Source organism: Lindgomyces ingoldianus (genome assembly GCF_010093535.1).
Source record: "Lindgomyces ingoldianus strain ATCC 200398 unplaced genomic scaffold BDR25scaffold_42, whole genome shotgun sequence".
In the NCBI taxonomy this organism is placed as follows: Eukaryota; Fungi; Ascomycota; class Dothideomycetes; order Pleosporales; family Lindgomycetaceae; genus Lindgomyces; species Lindgomyces ingoldianus.
The window spans coordinates 96,080-119,143 of NW_022985203.1; the positions used below are offsets into that span (position 1 = coordinate 96,080).

The window sequence follows — 23,064 nt, forward strand, 5'->3', positions numbered from 1 at the left end:
TACGCATGTCGTTCCTCAACTCGAGGTTAAGAAAACCTTTGGCACGAGCTGGAATCCCCCCAGCGCCTGTTCCAAGGTTCCATCGCACAACCGGCCACTCGTCCGAGCGCGGCCGATTGTCCCGGCACCAGAAGGACCACTCTTTGCCTGCCAAGGTGCTTGGAGCTGAAGCGGATCGTCACGGTCTCATCGCAGATCGTCGGAAGCCTCAAGGATCAACGGAACATAGAACTTGACATTTCGGCTATCACTTCAGTTCGTCAACATTGGATCCTCCATCACAGGTGTGGCGTGCAGTGACAGCCGCGCCAGAAAAAGAAACCACTACCCGTCGTAGCCGGCCTTCGTACGCCTTATCAGATGGCCATCCGAGCCGCCCCCCCGTCCATCCCACCATCGACAGATGCTCTCCTTGGGTCTCGCTAATCCTCACCCTACCTCCTAATTATCTCAGTAGCCTCCTTAAGCACCGATTCCGCCCTTCGCGTTCGAATCCTTTCCGCTCTTGCAATATGGCTGATACACGGGCAGCTGCGCTGCAGACGGTCCCGGTTGGGTGATGCCGGGCGCACTACGAGCCCTATGTGGATCATAAAGATCCTCATACGAGCCAGCAGCGTACGTTGTGTCCTCTTTCTCTAGCAGCGGATTTGCCCTTGAGTATTGAGCGGCCGGGTGCACTCGGGCGTAAACGACGACATCCAGCACGAATGCTGACATGGTACTAACTCTGTCATCGTACGTCAGCAAATTCTATATCAACTTCTTATACCCTCGACCATCTACTTACGCGCCGAACAGGCTCGCTGCGAACAAAAGCTTATACAAGCGACAGATCTTGACACCAGTGTTGTTACCCCAATAGGTGAAGGTACAGGCATCCAGAATAGTCTCGCTCTCGGCATCGGCAAGCATTCCGAACCCTCCCACCCATAGACCGCATGCCACCACGTTCAAACTGCCGTTGAAGAGGGCAGAGAGACGATGACGCCAATGAAGGAGTCCAGTGACGACTAAAGTGATGAGAGTGTAGAGTGCCGCAGCGTGCAACTGGTTCCAAATCAGCGCAAACCCAAATCAGACGGAACGGTAAAAATGAAAATAAAAATGAAGCCTGTTGACTGGTAAATTGAGTTCCATGAACTTAAAAAAAAAACCCCCATGAGGTTACGCGAGCAGGACTGAAAACATGTGCAATCGAGACCCAACGGCGACATGTTTTGTTCCTTGCAGACAGTTACCTAGAAGCCCCTTGAGAGTCACGATAGCCTAGGAGCCCGGCCAGTCTTCGATCTCCCAAATACCATAGGTAGCGGGCTTGTGCGACAACTTCTCTTCCATTGAAAAACTAGGATTGCCTAAACAGGACGAGGGAGTACGTACGAAGAAGAACATCCAAGGGACTCGGAAACCTCCATGCTTCAACTGGTAGACGAAGTAGAACATCTCGCCCGCAACGATCAACGATGCCACAGCTTGGCATACCCGAGCTATGTAGAAGGCTCCCTTAGGATACGACGTGGGTTGGGTCTTAATTTTTCGCGCCATTGTGCACGGCAGAATGGGGACGGATGAAAATTGATGATGAGATCTTAGGGAGGGTTTCGAATGCACAAGAAGGAAGACCTATTCCTTGAAGGCAGATATATCCACAATCTGTCACGACCTGAACCCATGACTCCGGGGCTCTGCTCAAAATAAATGCAAAACGAGGGCAAAGGTAGGCGTCAGGGCTGTGCTCTGAGACAACTGCTTTCACTCTCCTCACGAGACGTTTCTGAGCTGGAGAGGCTGAAGTCCCTCTCCAGACCGTACTTCCAGCCATCTTTTCTAAGTTTAGCGTCACATCAAGCCTTTGCTTGGTACTCTCGGATACAGCTTGATGTGGTTGGCGAGATCTTATTTCCCCTTCTTGGGTGATGCCAATGGCTTCACGCCAAGTCGCGTGCGTGTGGCTGTGGCAGCGACTTGATTGGCTGGATGTGGATTATTCCGAGCTCTCTCCATCCATGCAGCAGAAATTCACTCTCATGATTATCCGAGTCTCGCAACAACTCTGGAATGTGGAGTCTTTTAGTCGTATTTACTGAGTTGTTGAAGGAAGATGACCCGACCTCGAACAATCGCGTGGGTAGTGAGTTCGCTGCGCCTTCCTTGCCAAGACTGTCAAGCTGACCCTTCAACTCTACAACAACTGCCTCTATTTGAATATAAGGCAACTCCACTTCTCTTTGTCCGGTAGAGCGAGCCTTGAATCTACCTATCTCCCCAGAGCTATTTTCCCAACCTTCATCAGCTTCCTATTCCCCTAGCGTTGTCCCGGACTGGAGGGATTCCTATCCAACTGTTTCTCTTTCCCGTCCCTTGTCCCCTTCACATCATTAATTAAGCATGATTTTCCCCTCTGCCATTGCTGTTGCCTTTCTACCTATCCTAGCCAGTGCCTCTCTCATTGCATCGAATTCCACGAACACGACCTATGCCAACCCTGTGCTCAACCTTACGACGATAGAGATCCAACTATCGCCAGGTACCTTATATCTCAACGAGTCTAGTAGCAATAACTTTACAATTGCCCCTGTAACGCAACGCGTATCATACTGTAAGTCGGTCATCCTTCCGCTTCCTGGTATCTTGTGTTCTGTTACCAGGATTAAGGAGGTAGTTAACATAGTATCTTCTCTCCCTGGAACTAATCCTACAACCTGTTTATTGTTCTTTTGCATACTAATAATGCTTCGGCAGACGTCGAGAATGGAATAGCCATCATCGATGGTGACGTAATGCTCGCCACCGAAGCTGAACTCCTATCCCTCGCGGCAGGAAACCCCCAACGTCGAGACGACTCCCGCGAGCACAACAAGCGCTCCCTCTCCATCTTCCCCTACGCCGGCAACAGGTGGCCCGGCGGTGTAGTGACCTACAAGTGGGACTCGCAGGCTTCCAAGAATGCCCGACTCGTGGACTGGACTGAGGGTATGAAGCGATGGACTGACAGACTGCCATTCTTGAAGTTCGTCGAGGTCGGCATTAGTCCGACGCTGGTAGCTAATGTTATCACATTAAGAAGCGTGACGAATACGGGGAGCTGTACTAGTCCGGTTGGGATGTCGGGTAGTGTGGCGTTTAATTACATTAAGTTGGATGATTGTGGACCCGGGGGTTATGCTCACGAAATTGGTCACAGTAAGTCTCTTCCTATTTCCTGCATTCTTTGGGGACCCTTGTCCTTGCCCTTTTCTTTCCACACAATTTTCTTCGAAATGCTTTTTTTTATTCGAAGTTGTCGACTCATTCAACCAAATACTGTATTCAAAGCCTCAATAACCCCAAAAATTGCCTCTTTTTCACGTATCCAAAGGCTCCGCCATGTTTTCCGACCCATACTAACCTCCACCAGCTCTAGGCCTCATCCATGAACAGCAACGCCCTGACCGCGACGCCTACATGACACTCCACTGCGAAAACGTTCGAACCGATACCAACGGTGTGGCCCCCGTCTGTGGATCAGCCTGCCAAGGCCTTGGCTGCAACTTCCGTATGAATTCTATCACTGAGTCTGACTGGGCTGGAGCCTACGACGTGCTCTCCATCATGCATTACTCCATGTATGAGTTCTCTAAAAACGGGCTACCAACCCTACAACCCCTTCCCGGAATCCCATCACCCCTCCCGCACTCCTTCCCCACTCTGACGGATGCGAGGAGAGTGTGTGATATCTACTGGGAGTCCTGCAGGGGTGTCTGTGGTGACGGCATCCTATCCCCCAACAACGGCGAAGAATGTGACGACGGCAACAACATCTCAGGGGACGGCTGCAGCGCCAACTGCAAAAAAGAAGTCCCGCAATGCGGCGTGCAGACCTGTGATCCACGACCCGGGTTCAATGGCTGCGATATCACAACGTCTTGTATCACGCTGGATGGAGCATCGAAAGCGGGTATCGGTCAGCATATGTGTGCCTGTAGACATGGGTTCAGGGCGAGCGGGTATGCGGGGAATGATAAGAGTGTGCAGGTGAGGTTGCCATGGGCAAGTCAGCAGGGTAGGGTTTTTGTAAAGCCTGGAGTTGCATGTAATCAGCTGTGTGATAGTTGGCAGTTAGGGAAGGATGGGTGTACAGAGGTAACAGAGGTGGATGTTTGTTATTGAGGGACGTGCGAATGGATGAATGAGAGATGGATTTGAGGAGGGAGAAAGTGGACGATACCCTTTAATTTCTTTAGTTATTAGTTAAGCTACGGTTTTTCTAACATCAAATGCATTCCTAGTTTTTCATTCTTCCTTTCTTCTGTTGCCGTCTACTAAGATCCTAGATGTACCTTATATCGGTGAGCATCGTATAAATTGACCTTATTTCGAGTTTGCTCGCCCCCTCCCGAAATTAGGCCATTCCCGCACGTGCCTCTATTCTGTATCATATCTAACTATTCATGCTCTACAGCTGAAGGGAGTAAGCACCAGGGAGAATATTACTGTTCCCAAATAGCAGCCAGACACACCATGGTGTCTTCGCCGTAGCGTGATCACAGCTTAACTATATAAAGTACTCTACCCTAATACACTTCTTTTATAACCAATTTCCACAATCTTCTTAACAGGAAACGCAAGCAAAGAGCTAGCTAATTAGATTAAGTCAGTTTCTTGAAAAACAGGATAGCACATTTCAACACAACAGGTTTCAAGAAAGTGGAAGTGTGTTTTTCCTGTCTCGGGCATCACTCCAAAAACCACACAGCCAGTGTGGCAAAGTGGAGCCCTACATGTTGCGCCATCCGCGACCAACGGTTCTTGGGCCACAATCTCGCTGATATGCTTCGGAATCTAAGATTGCGGACGCAGTAGAGGTGGACTGCCACGTCGGCAGGTGCAAGCGTTCGCCCCACTAGAGCAAAGGTTCGCCAAGATGCAAGAGAAGCTTTCGGGCTATGATCAGCAGGTCAAGCATTTCAAATCGGTCTGTAATAGTAATGAAACTCGGCAGTATGATGGTGATCAATTGGCTCACGAGATATTCAAGCTGGAGGATCTTTTCTTGATCCCGGAAGAGATATACAAGATGGGGATACCACGGTACGTAGAGCGATGGACACGCAGAGGCTGAGTACTGATAGTAAGCTGGATGCTGCGTTCAAGCTTCATGGCTAGATATTCCGAGCAAGCAAACCACAGGTGACGTTTCTGTCCAATACATAGCCTACCACGTCAATGATGAGGGCTGGGTTGACGAGCCGCCAAACCCAGATCTCGTTCATCTAGAGTGGTTGTTCCAAACGGTAGACTGAGAAGTCTATCGCGACTTGCCGAACATGGGATATAATCCTATTTTAGCGTGTATGGGTACCATTTCACAGGAATTACTTGAGGATGAGAAAGACCGATGGACGTTGGTTAATGCTATGCAGAGTAGGTTGATCCATCCGCTGCGTTGCAGAATATCATCTTGTGAAAGCGACTCAGACGTCAAAACTCTACCCTCTGTGGAGACGATACGGACGGATAGTTTGAAAGAGGTGGAAACAGATATTTTCCACCTTATGGACGAATCTGAGGATACGCTCAGTTTTGCTGAGTAAAGTCACAACTAATTCGCTCGTCCGGTTGATATGTAGTCTTATAAATGTCGTGGCTGTTGAAGACGTGACCTAAAAAACTTCTTGGGTCGCGGACTGAAATAGTGGAAGATCCTTGAATCAATCAGCATAATAGTATCATTACCATAGAATCTACACTCTTTAGCCACACATTCAGAGAGGCATGGTATGAACTTACATGTGTCTTGGAGTTCCATCACCACGTGGAAAATTTGCAATACATCCGTAAGTGACCCAAACGCACCTACGGGTAATACATTATCAAGTTTAATGAAGTGGAATATGGAATTAGACATAGGCCTACCACATTGTGCAGAGAGATGGGATAAGACTCTAGCCTAGGTTGTCAGAGTACACCGTGACACTGTGGCTCTATTCTTTCAATTCTAGCGCCTACCGTACGCCGATTCATCATAGTCAATTCTTCCAACCTCTCCCAACTCCCCACCTCAGATCCAAGTGTCCTCAGTAAGTCCACTACATATGCAACCACACTCGCAAAACTCCAATCGACCAGCTATGTGACCCTGCGTCGTTTTGGTAGGATTCCTCCACACCATGTACCAGACTTCTTTCTTGCCGGTGCCTGGGTCACACGGCGTGCGGATGGTCCTGGGTATTGCGACCGTCGAAAGTATAGTTTGCAAAGTTGTCACCGGGCTCAGTTCTACGAGCTATGCGAAGAGAAATGTAGGCATATCGCCTCTGATATAGAATATTTGATAGACTGAGTATGAGGTCCTCCTGCCCACCTGGCAACGACGGAACAGCTCTGCCAAGAATACAAAGATCTCGAAGATGTACCGAAAACACAGTGGCTCCATTCCAAACTTTCTTCGATGGGCACGGGAGCAGGCTTAGCCAGGCTTTCGAAGAGCCTCAGGTCAATGTCGATATAGCCGTGTGCAACTGCATTCCGAATATCGAGTTCAGAGGACGGGAGCGAGCAGTATCGCAATCAGCGTCCAATTTATTAGAAGCTGTGATTACAGTAAGGCAGAAGACTCTGCTTAGGCTAGGGCAGAGGAAGAAGCAGAGCTGCTTAGCATTGGGGCCTGGGGTGCACCAAGAACTGAAGAGAATAGAAAGCGGAAATAGAACCAAACGGACTTGGTGATCGGACAGCCCGTCCAAGAAGCAAAGTTTAGGAGGGTTCAGAACCAGAAAGACAAGTTTACAAAATAAAGGTGAACGAAGACTCGTAATCAATATGACCAGGGGTAAATTTTGATGAACCAAGATTGCATAGTTCCTCCTGTGCCCTACAGGGTTCGGCGAATCTAGAATGCTTGGGATCTCAGGTGCGGGTTAGTACCAAGACTTAGAATAAAAATGATACGTGGTGTTTTCGAACATGTGTATTCTAGGGTGATGTAATTGTGCCAATCGCAAGAGGGGTGCTTAGTGGCTATCTTCGAAGTTGTTGAGTCCAGTCCATAGATATCGTATTGAAGAATTCCGAAGCAGGGTGCATATAATTCCGTTCGCCGCCGGATGGTGATTATTGATGAGCTTAAAAGTCACAAGCCTCGAACAGATAGGCGATTTCTATGCCTATGCAATCGCAAATGGGCGACACGCTAGATCATACACTAGCCATCTTGGGTAAGCCGATCGAGGAAACAGATCACGATGTCATCGCCGGCTCCATCATCTCTCCTAGGTTCACATGAAAGTTCACCTTGCCTACGCATGCCCACCTAATAAATACACCATGTCTCAATCATTTGAATTTCCGCCTCTGACTGCTTCTACCTCAATGACACTCTTAAAAGATGCCCCCTTGGTCCTTAGTGTCGCCGGCTTCGAGAGGTATCGGTTTCGCGCTGGCAAGAAGGATTCTACAGACAACGGATGTACCAATTGTTGCAACTGCACGTAAAGATCCGACGAAGACGCGACATGAACTTCTAGATGGTCTTAATATCGACGAAGGAAAGCTCACAGTCTTACACGTTGATGTATTGGGTGAGTGATTATCCCAATCTTGAATACAGTTCCGGAACCTTTATCCTGCTGACGTTGATATGTAGATGAGTCCACGATCTCCCGGGCTGCTGCTTCTTGCAAGGAGATGTTTCCATCTAGGACCCATCACTTGCATCTCGCCTTCATTGTGCCTGGGGTGCTCTTTCCAGAGAAGTCACCGGCACAGATCAACGCTGATGATGCGTTGCTGACTTTTCGTACAAACACTATCGGACCGATGTTAATGTTGAAACATTTTACCCCGTTTCTTCCAAAGAAAGGGACCGCCGTGGACCCGAACGACGGAACTATAGAGACATTACCCGAGGTCTCAACAACGGCGGTGATGTCTGCTCGCATTGGCAGCATAACTGATAACCATCTCGGAGGCTGGTATAGCTACCGCATTTCCAAGGCTGGCGTTAATCAGCTCGCGAAAACATTCGACAACTATTTGCTGACTACTTCTGGTGAGAATGCTATCGCCATGGCCCTGCACCCTGGTACAGTAAAAACAGGCTTGAGCAAAGAGTTCTGGGGGAGCGTAAAGAAAGAAAAGCTGTTTGAGAGTGACTGGGTCGCCGACAGATTGATTGATGTGGTTAAGAAAGTAGGGGTTAATGGGCGAGGGAGGTGCTGGGACTGGGATGGGAAAGAAGTTCCTCCCTGATCAGTAGAACAGTGGGAATGGCAGTAAGAACAATCAGCGAGTGGGAGCACCACCTACCAATATGTATAAATCTTCCGTTATGCAGGTCCTTCTTCTCAACTCACTCACAGTATTCATCACACTATCGTTTGTCTATATCACTTACCGATCATTATTCGTTACTCTCTCGCTCAACACTTATCACATCTTTACCTGCTGATCCCCCACTAGCCATACTTTAAGCTACTCATCATGAACGCTGAATGCCATGTGTTTGGCCTCATCAGCCGCGACAGCCCGGAAGCTACGGCTTTATCTTCGCAGCCACCAAGGGCCGCAGAAATTCGCTCGCATCAACTGCATGACCTAGCCTTCGATAGTAGATCTATTGGATCGAGCTCAAATCCCCCATCGCTACCGCCAGATTTACCGCTGTTTTCATCCCCGCAAGCTAGATACCTGCTTGGGGGCGCCGAGAGCTCAAATACACCACAGCCAACATCCCAGCCCACTGCCTCATCAGGATACAGTACAATTAACTCCGATACGCGGAGCCTTGTAGATAAATTTCGCTTAGTCAATTTACAAGCTGACGCAAACCAGGTGAAGCCCTTGGGAAGCAAACCCGGACCAGCCAAGCCTTCTCCTCACAATAGGACTGCGAAGCGAAGCGACACTGGAACCGAAGATCCGAAACTTCGACATGAGAGTCGAAAAGCCACCCTAGTGCCTGTGAATGAAGGGGAAATTGATTCAGGTATGGAAGCGCAAAGCCCTGATATGACTGGGAAGTCAAGGGGATTCCAGGAATGGCATTACGAAAACAAAGTCTCTGAACCTGGGGGAGCATCTGATTCCCCCTTTCCTCCAACTCTAGCGGAAGCCTGTGAAGAAGATACTCCAACGACGCAGCGGGAAGAAGCACTCGTCAATTTAGGGCTGTCTCCATCACAAGCGGGTGACGAGAAGCGCACAGTGATCGGAGAGACAGCTGATTCCTCATTTCCTGTGGCTCCAACAGAACCATGCGAGAACGGTACTCCAACAACACAGCATGAAGAAGCTCTCGCCAATGTAGAGCTGTCTCTAGCACAAGCGGGTGACGATGAGAGTGCAGCCACTGGAAATGGGCCAGATCCCTCTTTGCATTTGACTCCAGTACAAGCTTGCGAAAAGGATACTCCAACAACGAAGCAGGAAGAAACTGCCACCGAGGCAGTGGTGCTGTCCCTGGCACAAGTGGGCAAGAAGGGGAGTACACGTATCGGAGACACATCTGATCCTTCCTTGTCTTCGGATCCAGTACAAACTTGCGAGAAGGATATTCTCTCAACGCCGTATGAGGAGCCCTTCATCAATTTAGGGTTGCCTTCTATAGCACAAGCAGACGAAGGTGAGAGTACGACCATTGGAGTGTCGTCTCCTTCGGTGGAAAAACACGTGCGATGGGCCACACCTCCTCCGCTATCACGCACCCTTTTTCGGTCAACCTCCCATCGGCGAGGTTCCTCTCCGTATCCACATAAAGCAATTGGCAAACTACCAGTTGCCGATTGCTCTAGCTTTGAAAGTCTTTTGGACGAGATCGAGACCGTTAACATTAAAGGAGATGATCATAGCCATTCTTTTATTCAGCTACCTCCAAGTCCCGTACTGGCGCCGCCGCGGATTGAACAGCCCGCCTCGGACCCGAAAGTGGAGAATGTAGACCACTCAGCTGGGGGAACTTCTTTGCAACCGAGAAATGATACTCAATATTCTGAAATCGACGATTCTAACAATCCATTCAATGATCCTGGGGAAGAGAGGATACCTGCCCCTCCATCGCCAAAGGTAAAATTCAATTTCAACTTCTCTTTTAATAGCCCCGTGGAAGAGCGACTACCTACACCCCCTTTGCTAAAGGTAAAATCAAATGTCAACTTTTCCCATCCACGTAGGGGGACAACCACACCCGAAGGCTCGCCATCGAGGTGTAGCATTCTTGAGGAGCCGAGTGGATCCATTCCGCTACAGGTTTTTACCGTCAGAAACCCGAGTATAGATAAAGTTGAATGGGCTAGGAACGAAGTAAATCAAAACTCCCACAACGACGAATCTCATGGGATTCAACTTGTTAATGTTGCGGCGGACCTCGAGGACCTCGAAGTTCCCCAGCAGCGCCAGAGAGACCAAGAAAAATATCGTCAAAGAACAGTGCTGGATCACTACAAAGGTGCGATCTATCTCGTCTTCGGCATATTTTCTCGAATACTTCAATAACTTTCTCCAGCTACTTCGGACTTCCACAGAGCGCTCGTGACGGTTAGTGGGGTTGCCGTAACTTGGGCAAACCCGGAAAGTCAGTATACCTTCTACTCATGTTCTCTCGAAACACACTAATATGAATCGGGGTCAGCTCATGTCGAACGTGTCATAGCCGGCGCCCCTATCGACCCTCGCGAGGCAAGCAACGAGATGGAGGTCAAGAGGCGCCTGAATTCACCCCTCCCGTGTACACGCTGGTGTTGCCGTTTGCAAGGTACTCCACACACTTTTCATCCTTACCGGAGAAGGGATCTAACGTTGTTCTTGTAGATCGAGCCAGAAATATGTGGAGAGGGGCAAGGCGTCGTTGGCGACCACGGCTCATGTTGTTTGGGGCCGGCTGTGGGCTGCAATTTGGTGACCATGCGGAATGGTAGCATACTCCCCTGGCACTCATCAATGTGTTAAACTATCTGGTTTCGTACATGACGGATTGTGGGGGTTCTCTTTATACTTGAAGGGGATACATTACTCGGCGTAATCGGCTTTTCAAATGCTAATATGGGGCTCAACTGCTGTCCGGGGTTGTGAATGCAAAACATTCAATATCCCGTCTTCCAACCCGAAGTTTCTCGCTCGACTCACAGTGTCGTGATCAGAGCTAAGAATCTCAGGTTATGGTAGTATAGGTAAGACACACGTCTTCACTGACAAATAAAAGTAATTCTTGCCTCCTAAATCTCACATGCTTAGTCTTACATAATATCCTAGACTAGTCCAAATACGAGAACAATTTACAACGAAAAATTATCTTAGCATTCTATACACTAACTTATCCTTGAAACTCCAGAAGGAGACAGGGGAGGCGGAGATGAACATGTGGGAAGAGCATTTCTGTGGCAAGTGAGATAGGTGTGGATAGGCTCCTCTACTTATCATTTCTCTATCTCCTGAACCCCACGCGCAGATTGACTCATGTTCGCAGCAAACCGCCACAAAAAAACTCTCCTTCGCCTCTTACTGGTAGCTAGGTGGATGCTGTGCAAAGTATGGGTCTATACCTTGCACCTTCAGAGGTTGCATATTTTTTTGCTGTGTAGGAGGTGATCGGACTAACGGCAGCTCGTGGGCGGTGGTAGTGGGTGACTGAGACGTCTGCTGAGAGTAATGAGGAGAATTCTGAGAGTGGTGAGGGGAATGCTGAGAGTGGTGCGGGGATTGATGCCCTGGGTAGCCTGCTTGTACTGGCGACGATTGCAACGGGTGGTAGTAGCTGCCATGCGAATTGTCATTTGGGATGCGGCATTGCTGCGAAGATTGTGGCTGTCGGGGGTCATATATATTTGTTTCTTGAGCTGGTGGGCCAGAGTACCTATGAGCCGGATTGCTATGGTGCGAGATGGCTCGATCAGAGAGAGGTGGGGGGGAGCCTTGGGGTGTGAATTGACTTAGGCTGGGGTTATTGTAGGAGAGCTGCTGGGAGATTGTAGGAGACTTTGCGTTGGTGAGACTTTGTCCCGGGAGTTCTGAGGGAGGCCGCGAGTTGGTTTTGTCCTTTTTGCTCTTCTTTATGCAGAAAAGTATACCGCCACCGAGGAGTGCGACTAGAATTAGACCACCAACACCACCAGCAGCGGCTCCGATCACAACCTTCTTGTTGCTTGGTTTTGGTAGCGGCGCAGATGTGGTAGGCGGAGGCTTCGGGGCCTCTGTCGAGGATGGTGGTATGTACCGAGTCGGAGTTCTTGTAGTCGGCGTATATGCTCTCCCAAACTCCACGCTCACATCTCTCTCTCCCCATCCGCTAGTCGGAGCCAATAGAGTAGCGCCCCCTGTTGGGCCCCCTCCAATCGTCGCAAAAATTTCATCTGGGACTTGGTATGTTGTAATAATAGGGTTGAACATCGCCCATTTAGCATGGTCCTTGTTCGCCTTCCCAAGATCGAGGCCATGCTGACCTTGAATTTCTGGAACATCGCACAGGGTCAAGTTCGGAAAAGTACCCCCCATTATGATCATTTGTGAGTTCTCTATAACATCACAGGTGAGTGAATGATGTGGGAAGGTTTGCCCGACATTATCCTCCGGTCTCGGCCAGAACTAATCATACACAGTTAGATTCTTGCTGATGAGATTGAATTCCCAGTCTAGTTCTGATGTCGGAAGGGCTTATGAATCAAAACATTCAGAGCTTGGGTGGATATTACCTTTATCCATCTGAACGATGGTAAACTTAACACATATACATCTCCAAATCCAACACCCTCCTTTACAGAGGCGCCACCGAAGAAGTATCTAGAATGCCGTCAGGATACAGCAAGACTAAAACGGGAATAGGTATCTCAACATATTATACGAGGATCTGTCATTAGCCCACGCAGCGCCTGCACAAAACCTGCGACGCATTTCGGGGACATCGCCGGTTGCGTTCTGGGTGTACCTGGGTTTCAATCTAAGTAAGATTTGGCTCTCCATTTTGCTCAAGTAAATATAACTTACCACTTATCGTTCCCAATATCATAAAGAAATATTTTCTGGCAAAGGATGAGCAGGTCTTCGTAGCATATTAAAAGATAACGAACACTCATAGGGACCTAAGCATGTTAGCTATTGTTCGCACCTCGTTCAAATACATGCTCACTCCTTCTCTCGTAGAATTTCCGTACGGAAACTCGATTCCTCCAAAGTATACGAGCATTCCTGCATCTCCTGCAGGTATATATACCATCACACCTTCGGCGCGAGGAGTATCGTCCGGACCAGTTCGATTTCGAAATGAGTTCTTCTTCATGTTATATATGAGCATAGAATTTAGCGGCGTCTGAGCAATATAGCCGGGAACCGAATTGCTGGATAGCCAACCTCCGTAGTAGTACCCAACCGCTCTATCTTGCGCAACGGCACCCGCACCTATTGGTGTGAGCGATGCACCTTCCATAGCAAGGTCCACTTACCCCAAGAAGCCCGAACTGTGTCCGGTTTAGTATCTGTTACGCTTGCATTTGATTTGTTCCAGGAATTATAGACAATATCGTAATACCAAAGAGAAAACGGGGCTGGGGGACCATCTGCGTGTTCGCCGCCATACAAATACACGATCTTGTTGGCAGTATCCGGCCAGAGCACTCCTCCATGAACGGAAGGAACGGAGCTGTTTTTTTCGCCGAGGTTGAATTCTTGAGGGAATCCGGAATTATTGCGGTCTAAATCGCTTTGCCTAAGCCATCGACCTGGTACAAGTATTAGTTTATTTTCATCTATACGGAACAAATCGGCCTTCAAAGCTAGATAGCTTACTGCTGTAATTCTGAGCTCCAGCCGACGAATCCCAATTAACAAGCCCTCCATCAATGTAGATTTTGCGATCTACCAGAGTCGTTTGGTGGCCGAAAATGCGACAAAAGTCTTGCAGAGGATCGTGTTGCTGCGCTGACGGAGAAATTAGAAAGAAGAGGGCCGTCAGTAAAGGCACGATCATTGTGGCTGGTCTCGAAGCTCGACAGGGTTATTCGAAGACAGAGTAAAGAAACAACAAAAAGGCTCCACCAGGCCCGGCACGCCTGCACTTAAGTTTCAAGTCTCCAGTGAGGACTGTGGCTTGTACCCAACACTCTCCCGTTGTAAACGCCTCATTAGCCGCATCGCTACGGATCGCAAAAAATCGCGAAGTAGCTGCAGTTCTTTGCTCAGCCTGGTGTGCCATCTAACGCGCTAAGCCGCATACGGACAGTGGTATAGCCAATGTCTATCAAGTGGCTTGGGGGACAATCAACCACGGGACTTCAGAAGGCCAAGCGCGAGGCAGGTTGGAAAGAGGGGCCGCTGACCAGTCTGCTGTGCTACCCAGCCTGAGGCACCGTCAAGTGGTGCATAAGACGTAGACATGACTGCGTCAGATCTATGGGACAGGCGTTTGTCTCCTCATGGTACCCACCCATGATTCGAGCAATAGGGTTAGATATATCAGCTTCTCAAGTGTTATGTTCTGTGGTACGCCACAGCATGCAGTAGAATCACAATGCTTCTGCAAGCCACAGCACAAGTTGAATGAGCCATGGAAAAGGAACTGCAAGACCCTCTAGGGGGTTTCTCCGGACTATGGCTGCAAGAATCATGGCCGAATCTAGGGGTCGAGTAAGAAGAATAATGGATATGTACACCGAGTAGCGGATACGTTGGGACGAAAATCTAGTAAGAAAGACAATAATTGTAAAGAAGAGATGAAACTTATTTGATAGATGTGCACGAAGGCTGAAACGCCACAGCAATTCCTTGTCTCAGCAGCCGTGGAGCGAGAGGCAGCTCCTCGCCAGCCACTGACAGGATAAGAAACTTCTAATAGCATATATTTGTGGATAGAAAAGAATATTGATTAAAGTGAAAGGAGCTATGCTTCTCTTCGAGCCATTTAGGAGGGGGAAGGTTGGCCGGTGACGAAATGCGAAATGGTTCCTCTAGGGCTGCAGGGCTGCATTGGTTGGTGAATGGCACTATGCTCAATTAGGACTAGAGCTTTTATCCTTCCAACTTCCAATCACAGGTAGAATCCAGTACTCTCCACACCGCATCAACAACCTCAGCACTCCATAAGGCCAACGAGCACAAAGGCCTTGCCTTTAGGAAGTCTTTCATGAAGGCTATCTATAACAATCGTGTCCGGTCTCTGTTGTTCGTTCTAGGGCCATACCAATGCTCGTCTTATCCCAAGCTCTGAGTTTCTCCTGCCACCACATTTGTCCCATTCTGAAACCTTATACTGGATATCTTTCTACCATCGTATGGTGCTCCTCTAAGCGAACGCACGGTGTCCTGGACTATTCACTGTTGACTTTTACACCCTCCAGTCATTCCGCTTGTCATTCCCGACCCTATTAAGTAGCGACTCAAACACCATCTTTTCGTCATATCAGTATGAAACCATCTAGTACTCCCCAAAACTGTTTCTGAATCAAATCTGGTCGAAATTTCGCCTCAGTCTGGAGGCTTCGAATGCAAGAACTATTTTCCTCTACGTCTCTTGAGGGTGATCCTCAAATGTGGTAGCACCAGCATGGCCATCATAAAGAAGCTATCAAGTGCAGGACTAAGACTTTAAAGGCATTTTAACGCTATCAGAATCGTGCTTTTATCTCATTGAGTTAGGCTTACTACTCTTTCAGATTTCTCACCAGTATCATGCCTACTGTTACTAGTTTAGGCAGTAGTCTAGTCTCATAGGGACAATATCTCGCCGTTCGTTTCGGTCGCCTCTATCAATGCAAGCATATTCTATGTTTTTCCAGCCTCGTCTGATCTCACAAACACAAACCGCTACACGTGACTGCTCCTCATTCTATGAGACGGCTGGGGTGGAGGAACTTGCGTCTGGCTAGAGCAGGTAGCCCCAACATTCGTGCCGGCCCACTCCTTCTGTTAGACTGAGGTGGGATGGCCCTGAGGATTCTGTGTCATCTAAGAATCAAGTGCTGAGTTGGGGGTGGGGCCGCCGTTACTTGACTATATGAATATACCCTATTCTAAACGCCAGATAAGCCATCAAATCCCGCCGCACCTGGAGGAGCGCCCTAGAATGTCTCTGAATACCATCTTGACTGATCATGTGGAGGTGTTTTCATGGTGACCAATCGACGAGGTTCGACCGAATTTGACGTGTTTTACCAAATGTCAACATATAAGCTGGTCGTTTTCCGTTTTCATGGCTCCGTTAGTCCGATTAATGGATCAATTTATAACGTCCCTTTCACTGACCTTGAGGAGAGCCTTGACGGAGGTAAGGGAGATAATTGGACACTGTGGAGAGCTCTCGGAGTGCGACGAGCTGAATGGCTAGTCTCTGACTGTGGTGAGCTGCTGGATGATTGATAGGTCCGACGCTCCTGAGTGGCCCCCACCCGGAACCCCACCCCTCCGAGTGGGATTGCCTTAGCCCTGCCTTAGCTCTATTCAGCTCCAGGGCTCGTAATAACTCTTGACCGACGGCTAGACTATGTTAGACTAGATTAATCTTCACTCAGACCACCCTTTTAGACTAATAGTCCGACTGAGTCTTCCATTCTATTGTCGGAGTGGCTACTATGGGCTCATCTCGAATTTTCTCACTCCTGAGTTTCCAACTTCATCTTTCCTAAATTCCTTTTAGAGACTCGCGTCTTCCTTCGTAAGTACTGTGAAGACGTTGAATGGAGCACATAGGCGAGTTTCCACATCACTTCGAATCACAAATTGTAACCGGGATATACCGAGCAAGCCTGACGGGGCATGCGGGAAAAATTTCCTGCGTCGATATTCGCTTCTCCCTCCCCCTCATGCATGAAGATCCATCTTCTCCTCAGCTGGTGGCTTCTTCACAGTTCGACTTCTTGAGAATCGATAAAATTGACGTGAAGCTGAGCCAATGTGCTACCTTCCCGTTGTCACCAATAAAAATGGAAGTAGAAGACCTCATGGCGTTTCACCTTCTGCCCGCCATTAAACCTTATTCGGGATGCCATGGTTCATTGATACTGCAAAGGCGAATCCAATATTCAAACACTAAAATTCTCATGGATGTCAGTCTTCAGCCGAAAAAATAAACTCCAACCAGGCAAGTCCGATGTCGTCGCCGTACCATGGATTCTAAAAGCCTGCTGCAGCGTCACCTCCCCTCAAAGACGAGTGGCTCGGAACCATGCGGATGCGGATGTGGATGGGCCAACCCTTGAACCATGATATTCGGGGCTACAGTATTTTTGACCAGGCTTCCGTAAGCAACACGTATCCCTGTTGTTTGGATACTCTATGCTTCATCGTATAACACTCATAGCTCTCGGTTAGTTGCTTTTTTCGAGTCCCGCCAGTAGACGCATATGGCAATACTCGCCTCCTTTTGCTTTGGTCCCCAAACCGCCAAAACGTGCATGTGTCATTCAGCTCTCTCATTTTGATCTAGCAGCAGGACATGCCGAATCTAACTTGTTTTTGGGGTTCTCATGGTAAGATTGGATAGTTTGATCATCCTAACGGCTCGATAAGAGAAGTGTGGAGGTAGAGAACAAAGTCTCGGCGAAAGGATGAGGAAAGCAAATACGCAACTCGACAGCTGCGACAGTACACTCAATCCGAAAGCATTATATTGGCGGGGTTAGTATGATACACAGGCGTTGTTCTCATCTCTGGTGCGCGTGCTCTGCTTTCGTTCCTCCCGTGGACTTCTATTTAACCTCCCCTCTTTTGCCATACCTCTCTCTCGCAATCTACCGCGGAAAGCTGGGTCTCTAAAAAAAAGTCTACCCAAGGTCGGTGTCGCTCTTCTCCTGTGAGAAATAAAGTCCGATTACCATCGATACATGCCTGCCTCCAAAACTAAAAAAGAGATATATTCATAGTTTCAAGCATTTCTTCTGCTCCAGAAGGCTTAAAAAAAAAACTAAGAATCACGACGTTATGCCTCCCAAATTATTCTCTAGCATACAACGGGCGAAAATCACAATGGCGTACCTAAATTTTAACATTCGAATCGATCTTTAATAATAGCTCAACTACTTCTCCCCCGGTTTAAAGAATAATGAACAACCGTTCTACTGCTAGAACCGTTCCAGATGTATAAAATTAAGCACGTCCTTATGCATGCTCCCGGATGTCCAAAATCAAAATCGAAAAGATGATGGCAGGAGCCTCCGATTTCCTTCAGCTTAGAGAAAAATGAAGCTACCAGTACCGCGATGGTACTGAACCCCTTGCCTCGGCTAAAAAAGATGACATCTCCGCCTCCATAGCTTCAGCGAGCCATTTCCATCACCGCTGAAGATATTGCATAAGAAGCTGTACAACGAACAATCCAGCTCGACCATGAGAGGGCGCGCCGCACGAACCAGAGGTCAAACTCGTTAGTTGGCATGGAGACAGCGGGAGAACCCAATAGCTGGCAATCCCCACTCTCCAGAAAAGCAGATATTAACAAAGGAACTCATCTCCAGAAACTCGGTCCTTCTTTCTGTACCACAATACCGGTGGCCCCGCAGCATGGAGGCAGCCGAAGTCAAAAAGATACTTAAATCACGAAAGACGCAGGAGTGCAGCTCTCGTATAGCGAGATTGCAGAAAAGGATACATATGTCGGGAAAGAGGTAGTCCAGGACATTATATCGCACAGATCATGGAGAGAACCTCCAAAAAAAAAATACACGGTTTAGCAAATATGCTCTGCCTCGCGCTCAGGTTCGCGTGTTGTGCAGGCTTTGTTGTGCTGAGCCAACCACCTGATCAAGTACCGACTCGAGGGTATGGGTATATAACCTCCCCTGCACTGCTTGTCTACTTACCTGTTCTTTGCATATTCAAATTTCTCATCCGATTGGGCTCTAAAATAGTATCTGTTAAGTGTCATGTACGCCAGTGCGTGAACCACCAAACCTAACTTGGCACTGGACCATGGTTTCCATTTGCGTCTAGAAGCCATAGGTAGAAACGGACTATGCGCATCCAGCGACCATCCTGTCCCACAGAAGAGAAAGGATAGTATAGTATTCTCCCTTGTGATAAATCCAGACCCCCAAAGCCCCTGGCTTCTCAAGGACATTGTCTCATGTCCTGAACTATCGAAATTCTACTAGAAAAACTACATGACCAGTCCTCGCTGAAAGAACAATGTCATCTGTGTCATGTTTTGTGACAGTATCTTGATGAAGCGTGCAAAACGATACCGAATAAACTCCCCTTCTATGGGAATTTACATCATAAATGTGTTTCCTCTTGTGGAACTGATACCATTTTGACGGAATCGTACAAGTCTCAGTTGATTGCAAGGCCTGAAGTTTCGGTGTCTCGACCTCCTACCGTAGTCTTCTTTTCGCTACCTGTAGTAAGTAAACGGTACCTAAAGCTAGCCCGTGGAAAGCTGGGTGCTAAGCTCTTCAGCGTGTAACACGAACGTACCCGCGCCATTATCCAGCATCCACTTTCCTTTCTAGACAAGGATTCATCTCGCTCTATATCTAATACAATAAACTTGCATCCCAACAATGTCCTGGACAGAAGCATACACCAAACCTGACAAAAATATCCCCGAAGTAGCGTACACCTAATACCATTCATCGCCACCTAATCTTCCTACGCCCATTCCCCGTATTCCTCAAACACTTATCCAACATTTCCCTATGCCTGCCATTCCTCGAAGTATCTTCCGCATAAAATACACCTGCCGTATACAGCGGCATATTCAACTTGAGGAGCAAGAGTTTATACGCTGCCGGCTTCAAACCAAAGAACTTTCTTGCCTCAAAACTGGAAATCGTCAGGGGCAGTGCACACTTCCCCGTGCGTGATGCGTATGTCCCTGTCCGAAATATTGAAGCGACTGCTAGTCTCGGGGTTGTTCTCTTGTGGCTTGCTATAACTACTTTCACTCTTATCTAGGCTGTCGAGGGTCTTGACGAAGGTGATATAGTCGTCTGATACGTTTGTCAGGTGCTTGCCATCGCGTTTTCGAAATGCAAGCGTGTCCACGGATGGCGGAGGGTGGTCGCGTTCGTGCTGCGCAACTGCGGCTGCGATATCTGGTCGATCAGCTAGGATTCTTCGTTCCTCGAGGCACTTTGTGTATGGAGACGTTACTTCGGACAGCCATTCCCAATATGCATACCAAAATTGAAGCGTACTCAGCCGTAGGCTGCAGCAGTGCGGTAGCAGTAGGGGTTGCAAGCTAAGTCGACCCCCTGCTCAAATAAATCGAGAGCGTCTTTGAGGCTAAGCATATGATCCACCATTTCCTGCAGCTTGAGATATGCCAAATAACTCTAGGGTACTTTGAGAAGCGTTTTGTCCTTGCGTATACCGAATGGAAAGAGGCATACAAGCGGCTCCGATGCTTGGAGTAGCGGTTTCGACGTTGTGAATTGCGATGCTGGAGGGGTTGATTAATACGCGTAGATTGGGAAGATGGAAAACCAACGAAGATTTTGGTCGAGTATCTTGATTGTGCAGGGTGTGAAGCAGCAAAAGGTTCTGGCCGCGAATGTGTTGACTGCTATCGTTCCTTAGTCCTCCGCTTATCCAAATCATCAAACGCAACTTTCGTTGCTCGATTCTGCCTTCGGAAATTCCTTCATCTTTAGAAATCTGACGTGGCGCCTGGCATTTAATCTACCGTTTACTTGTGTATTCCCGGAACGTGAGGTGAAATGACTCCATTGGCAAGTTTGTAACCTGCGTCTCTGCACAACGTCTGGTGTAGGGACATCGTTGAAATTCTATAAGCTGTATAGGTGTCGAACACGCGATCCGAGAGCTCAGTGTCAGAAAGCTATGTGAAGGATGACATTGCGATGATGGTGGAGTAGAGATTGGTAACGTATTCGTTGAGAGGTTCGTTTAGGTTGGTCGCGGAGGTTGAGCTAGGTCGCCTGCTGTGGTTTCGGTGGGAAGCAACATTATTAATTGCAAAGAGCACGATAGGTGCGATGTCTGAACCATAACCTAATGACACGTTGAGTAGAATGGAAAGCAGACAGTCCATAGGGTTCGTGAAAGACTGAAGCTGAAATTTTGAGGAACGCGTGGACACACGCTGAGACCTCGCTTCCAAATAATCAATTGGAACGCGCTAACACCACGTTGGCACGTGGGTAAATCTTCCACACGCCACAGTAACTCAGAAAGGACCGAAAATGGTCTCATAACTTTACTTTCCTAGTTACTCTACGGTGCTTTCATTGCCGTTCTTCTTTAACAAGTAAATACTCCTCTCAATACTATTCGGCAGAATAGTTCCTGAATTGAAGTACTGATACACACTCCATGGAAAGGCCATCAGTCCTCTGAGGATTCCTTTCAGCCGTCTTAATACCCATCCTCTCGGCTATTTCCTTTGCCATTGCCGCGCTAGTAAAGCTAAGAACTGAATGAGATTTTGCAGACCTCATTGGAAAAGCCGAGCTGATCAAAGTATAGCTAGAGAAAAGAAGTCCGATGAAATGGTCCCGAATCAAGTGTTGCATTTCTTCCTATATGCAAACAGACACCTTAAAATATTGCGAAGAATCCTCTTAGCTGGAAGAGTGCTTTTAATCTCCCTTATCCCCGATCTTGTTAGGCAGGTGGACGAGATACTGCCAAACTGGTCCAGACCACACTCCGAGCCACGTGATTTCCGGCTTCAACTCTACCCGGCCGATTTTGGATGGATGCCTCAGAAAAAGCAAAACTTCGCCAACGATGTATCACGTTTCCTGCAAATGAGTTGCACAACTCGCTTGTGCGCGCAGCCCGTTTGTAGGACTATACGACCCATTCTCAGCTGAAAGCTGTGGGGTGGCTATGGGGTGTGGCGCAGCGTATTTTGACGGCCAGCCATGAGATTTGAAGGAGTTATAAAGCCCGGCTCAATGACTTCAGGCGTCCCTTCTTACATCGTTTTAAACACTCCCAAGATGAACCCAATGCAAAGTACCGCATCTCATATCTTCGCCATCCCAGAACTCTTGGAAGCAATCCTCATTCACGCTGCAACCCCAGGACAAATCGGACCGAGTGGGAACGTAGAAGATAAGCAACTCCGGACATGCGCCAGTCACGGCGACCCGGAAGCCAGATGGGGCGTTTACAATGACCTTGAAGAGTGCAAGAAGAAAGCAGAGGGTATGCAATTCATCCTTGTATCCGCTCTCCGGGTTAATCGCTTCTGGAACGAAGTCATACATTCCTCTCGCAGGATCCAGGAGCTGCTGTTCTTGAAATGGTACGGTAGAGATATGACTCCAGAGTTCAATCCACTTTTGGCAGCCAAGTTTACCTGGGTGTACTTCCATGAGAAACCTTTCCACGGGGATGAGGCATTCCGGAAGGCGCTCGTCCGTGCGAAGGCTAGTTGGCGCCAGATGTTCCCGGTTGTTCCTCCAGTTCAGAATCTTAACGCGCACGAGGCTGTGTTGACATCATATTGGATCCACGATAGATGGGGTCCGATTCCGTTGAAAGACGTGGGGACGAACGATGGCTTGAGAATGGGGCTTCTGTTCGATATCATAGAGTGCTGGAATGGGCATTGCACCTGCAGATCCGTTACACTGTCATGGATGGGCAAATTAGATTTGGAAGCAGTTCCAGCGACCGAATCAGAGTAAGTGTTCACTAAGGTCCAGCTTTGACAGGATTCTGCTCATCTAGAGTAGGAGAAGGACTTTCGCCATAACGAACCAAATGCGTGTTCTTAACTTCGCTGACGCATCGATTCGCCTTTGCCTTCAAAGACTGTGTACACGTGCACCAGCTGTGGCAATAGACCAGGTGTATATTGAATTTCAAAACAGTAGAGTGGATATTCCAGCGGAATCGGACAATACCTGGCCAAAATTGGAGAGTGAAGAGAAGCGGTACAGTTGGGATGATATTGAGTTCGGAGAGGAAGTTTGGACGAGATAAAGAAATTTGGTAGGACAAATAACCCCACGGAGAGATAATTGAGAGTTCGTAGCTACTTACTTGAGATTGTGTTCGCTTTCCATAGATTTCTAGCTTGCCATTAAAACTTCTCGGCGGCAGGTCTCATGCCCAATTCATGTGTCCAGAGGCAAGGCTTCTGCCAATGGAGCCACAAGTAAGTTTCGCCCACCGCGTCGGCACTCATCTTTT

General features: G+C 48.3%; 9 protein-coding genes across 9 annotated transcripts; 5 read left to right on the plus strand and 4 right to left on the minus strand.

Moving 5' to 3' along the window:
* Positions 1-462: 462 nt before the first annotated feature.
* Positions 463-1,548, minus strand: BDR25DRAFT_318847 (uncharacterized protein; the record flags this gene model as incomplete). The annotated part of the gene is made up of 3 exons (XM_033691777.1): positions 463-730; positions 791-1,050; positions 1,384-1,548. The coding sequence occupies 3 exons, from the start codon at positions 1,546-1,548 to the stop codon at positions 463-465; spliced, it is 693 nt and encodes a 230-aa protein (XP_033541696.1).
* An 843-nt stretch (positions 1,549-2,391) lies between these two features.
* BDR25DRAFT_346419 (zincin) lies at positions 2,392-4,152 on the plus strand (the record flags this gene model as incomplete). The annotated part of the gene is made up of 3 exons (XM_033694146.1): positions 2,392-2,602; positions 2,746-3,186; positions 3,401-4,152. The coding sequence occupies 3 exons, from the start codon at positions 2,392-2,394 to the stop codon at positions 4,150-4,152; spliced, it is 1,404 nt and encodes a 467-aa protein (XP_033541697.1).
* A 754-nt stretch (positions 4,153-4,906) lies between these two features.
* On the plus strand, positions 4,907-5,576 carry BDR25DRAFT_318849 (uncharacterized protein; the record flags this gene model as incomplete). Its single annotated transcript, XM_033691778.1, has 3 exons — positions 4,907-5,073; positions 5,159-5,276; positions 5,355-5,576. 3 exons carry the CDS (start codon positions 4,907-4,909, stop codon positions 5,574-5,576), a joined length of 507 nt encoding a protein of 168 aa, XP_033541698.1.
* Positions 5,577-5,645: 69 nt separating this feature from the next.
* Positions 5,646-7,245, minus strand: BDR25DRAFT_361084 (uncharacterized protein; the record flags this gene model as incomplete). The annotated part of the gene is made up of 13 exons (XM_033696354.1): positions 5,646-5,687; positions 5,719-5,778; positions 5,816-5,894; positions 5,960-6,111; positions 6,152-6,180; positions 6,221-6,346; positions 6,399-6,503; positions 6,585-6,609; positions 6,661-6,703; positions 6,788-6,890; positions 6,934-7,106; positions 7,174-7,194; positions 7,226-7,245. The coding sequence occupies 13 exons, from the start codon at positions 7,243-7,245 to the stop codon at positions 5,646-5,648; spliced, it is 978 nt and encodes a 325-aa protein (XP_033541699.1).
* Positions 7,246-7,312: 67 nt separating this feature from the next.
* BDR25DRAFT_271072 (NAD(P)-binding protein) lies at positions 7,313-8,232 on the plus strand (the record flags this gene model as incomplete). Its single annotated transcript, XM_033687238.1, has 2 exons — positions 7,313-7,562; positions 7,628-8,232. The coding sequence occupies exons 1-2, from the start codon at positions 7,370-7,372 to the stop codon at positions 8,230-8,232; spliced, it is 798 nt and encodes a 265-aa protein (XP_033541700.1). The 5' UTR covers positions 7,313-7,369.
* A 3,951-nt stretch (positions 8,233-12,183) lies between these two features.
* On the minus strand, positions 12,184-13,936 carry BDR25DRAFT_241162 (uncharacterized protein; the record flags this gene model as incomplete). Its single annotated transcript, XM_033685734.1, has 7 exons — positions 12,184-12,558; positions 12,666-12,753; positions 12,806-12,898; positions 12,958-12,992; positions 13,079-13,368; positions 13,413-13,688; positions 13,756-13,936. Coding segments are annotated over 7 exons (1,338 nt in total), but the record flags the coding sequence as incomplete, so codon positions are not given.
* Positions 13,937-15,147: 1,211 nt separating this feature from the next.
* On the plus strand, positions 15,148-17,386 carry BDR25DRAFT_361087 (uncharacterized protein; the record flags this gene model as incomplete). Its single annotated transcript, XM_033696355.1, has 15 exons — positions 15,148-15,313; positions 15,384-15,533; positions 15,574-15,628; positions 15,676-15,774; positions 15,813-15,850; positions 15,915-16,057; positions 16,091-16,266; positions 16,324-16,369; positions 16,406-16,416; positions 16,486-16,517; positions 16,565-16,615; positions 16,651-16,950; positions 17,012-17,055; positions 17,081-17,200; positions 17,261-17,386. The coding sequence occupies 15 exons, from the start codon at positions 15,148-15,150 to the stop codon at positions 17,384-17,386; spliced, it is 1,557 nt and encodes a 518-aa protein (XP_033541702.1).
* Positions 17,387-17,453: 67 nt separating this feature from the next.
* BDR25DRAFT_361088 (uncharacterized protein) lies at positions 17,454-21,308 on the minus strand (the record flags this gene model as incomplete). The annotated part of the gene is made up of 24 exons (XM_033696356.1): positions 17,454-17,536; positions 17,593-17,690; positions 17,728-17,799; positions 17,878-17,934; positions 18,054-18,212; positions 18,272-18,358; positions 18,404-18,486; positions 18,604-18,682; positions 18,759-18,908; positions 18,940-19,018; positions 19,064-19,244; positions 19,273-19,340; positions 19,372-19,402; positions 19,457-19,485; positions 19,550-19,719; positions 19,747-19,795; positions 19,842-20,104; positions 20,148-20,181; positions 20,241-20,521; positions 20,582-20,659; positions 20,754-20,971; positions 21,001-21,084; positions 21,137-21,185; positions 21,229-21,308. 24 exons carry the CDS (start codon positions 21,306-21,308, stop codon positions 17,454-17,456), a joined length of 2,562 nt encoding a protein of 853 aa, XP_033541703.1.
* Positions 21,309-21,544: 236 nt separating this feature from the next.
* Positions 21,545-22,755, plus strand: BDR25DRAFT_93470 (uncharacterized protein). Its single transcript, XM_033699261.1, has one exon. It carries the CDS (start codon positions 21,786-21,788, stop codon positions 22,554-22,556), a length of 771 nt encoding a protein of 256 aa, XP_033541704.1. The 5' UTR covers positions 21,545-21,785; the 3' UTR covers positions 22,557-22,755.
* Positions 22,756-23,064: the final 309 nt, after the last annotated feature.

What these genes read in the sequence shown, in the direction of transcription:
- BDR25DRAFT_93470 (XM_033699261.1), top strand. Translation starts at nt 21,786, where the DNA reads ATGAGATTTGAAGGAGTTATAAAGCCCGGCTCAATGACTTCAGGCGTC.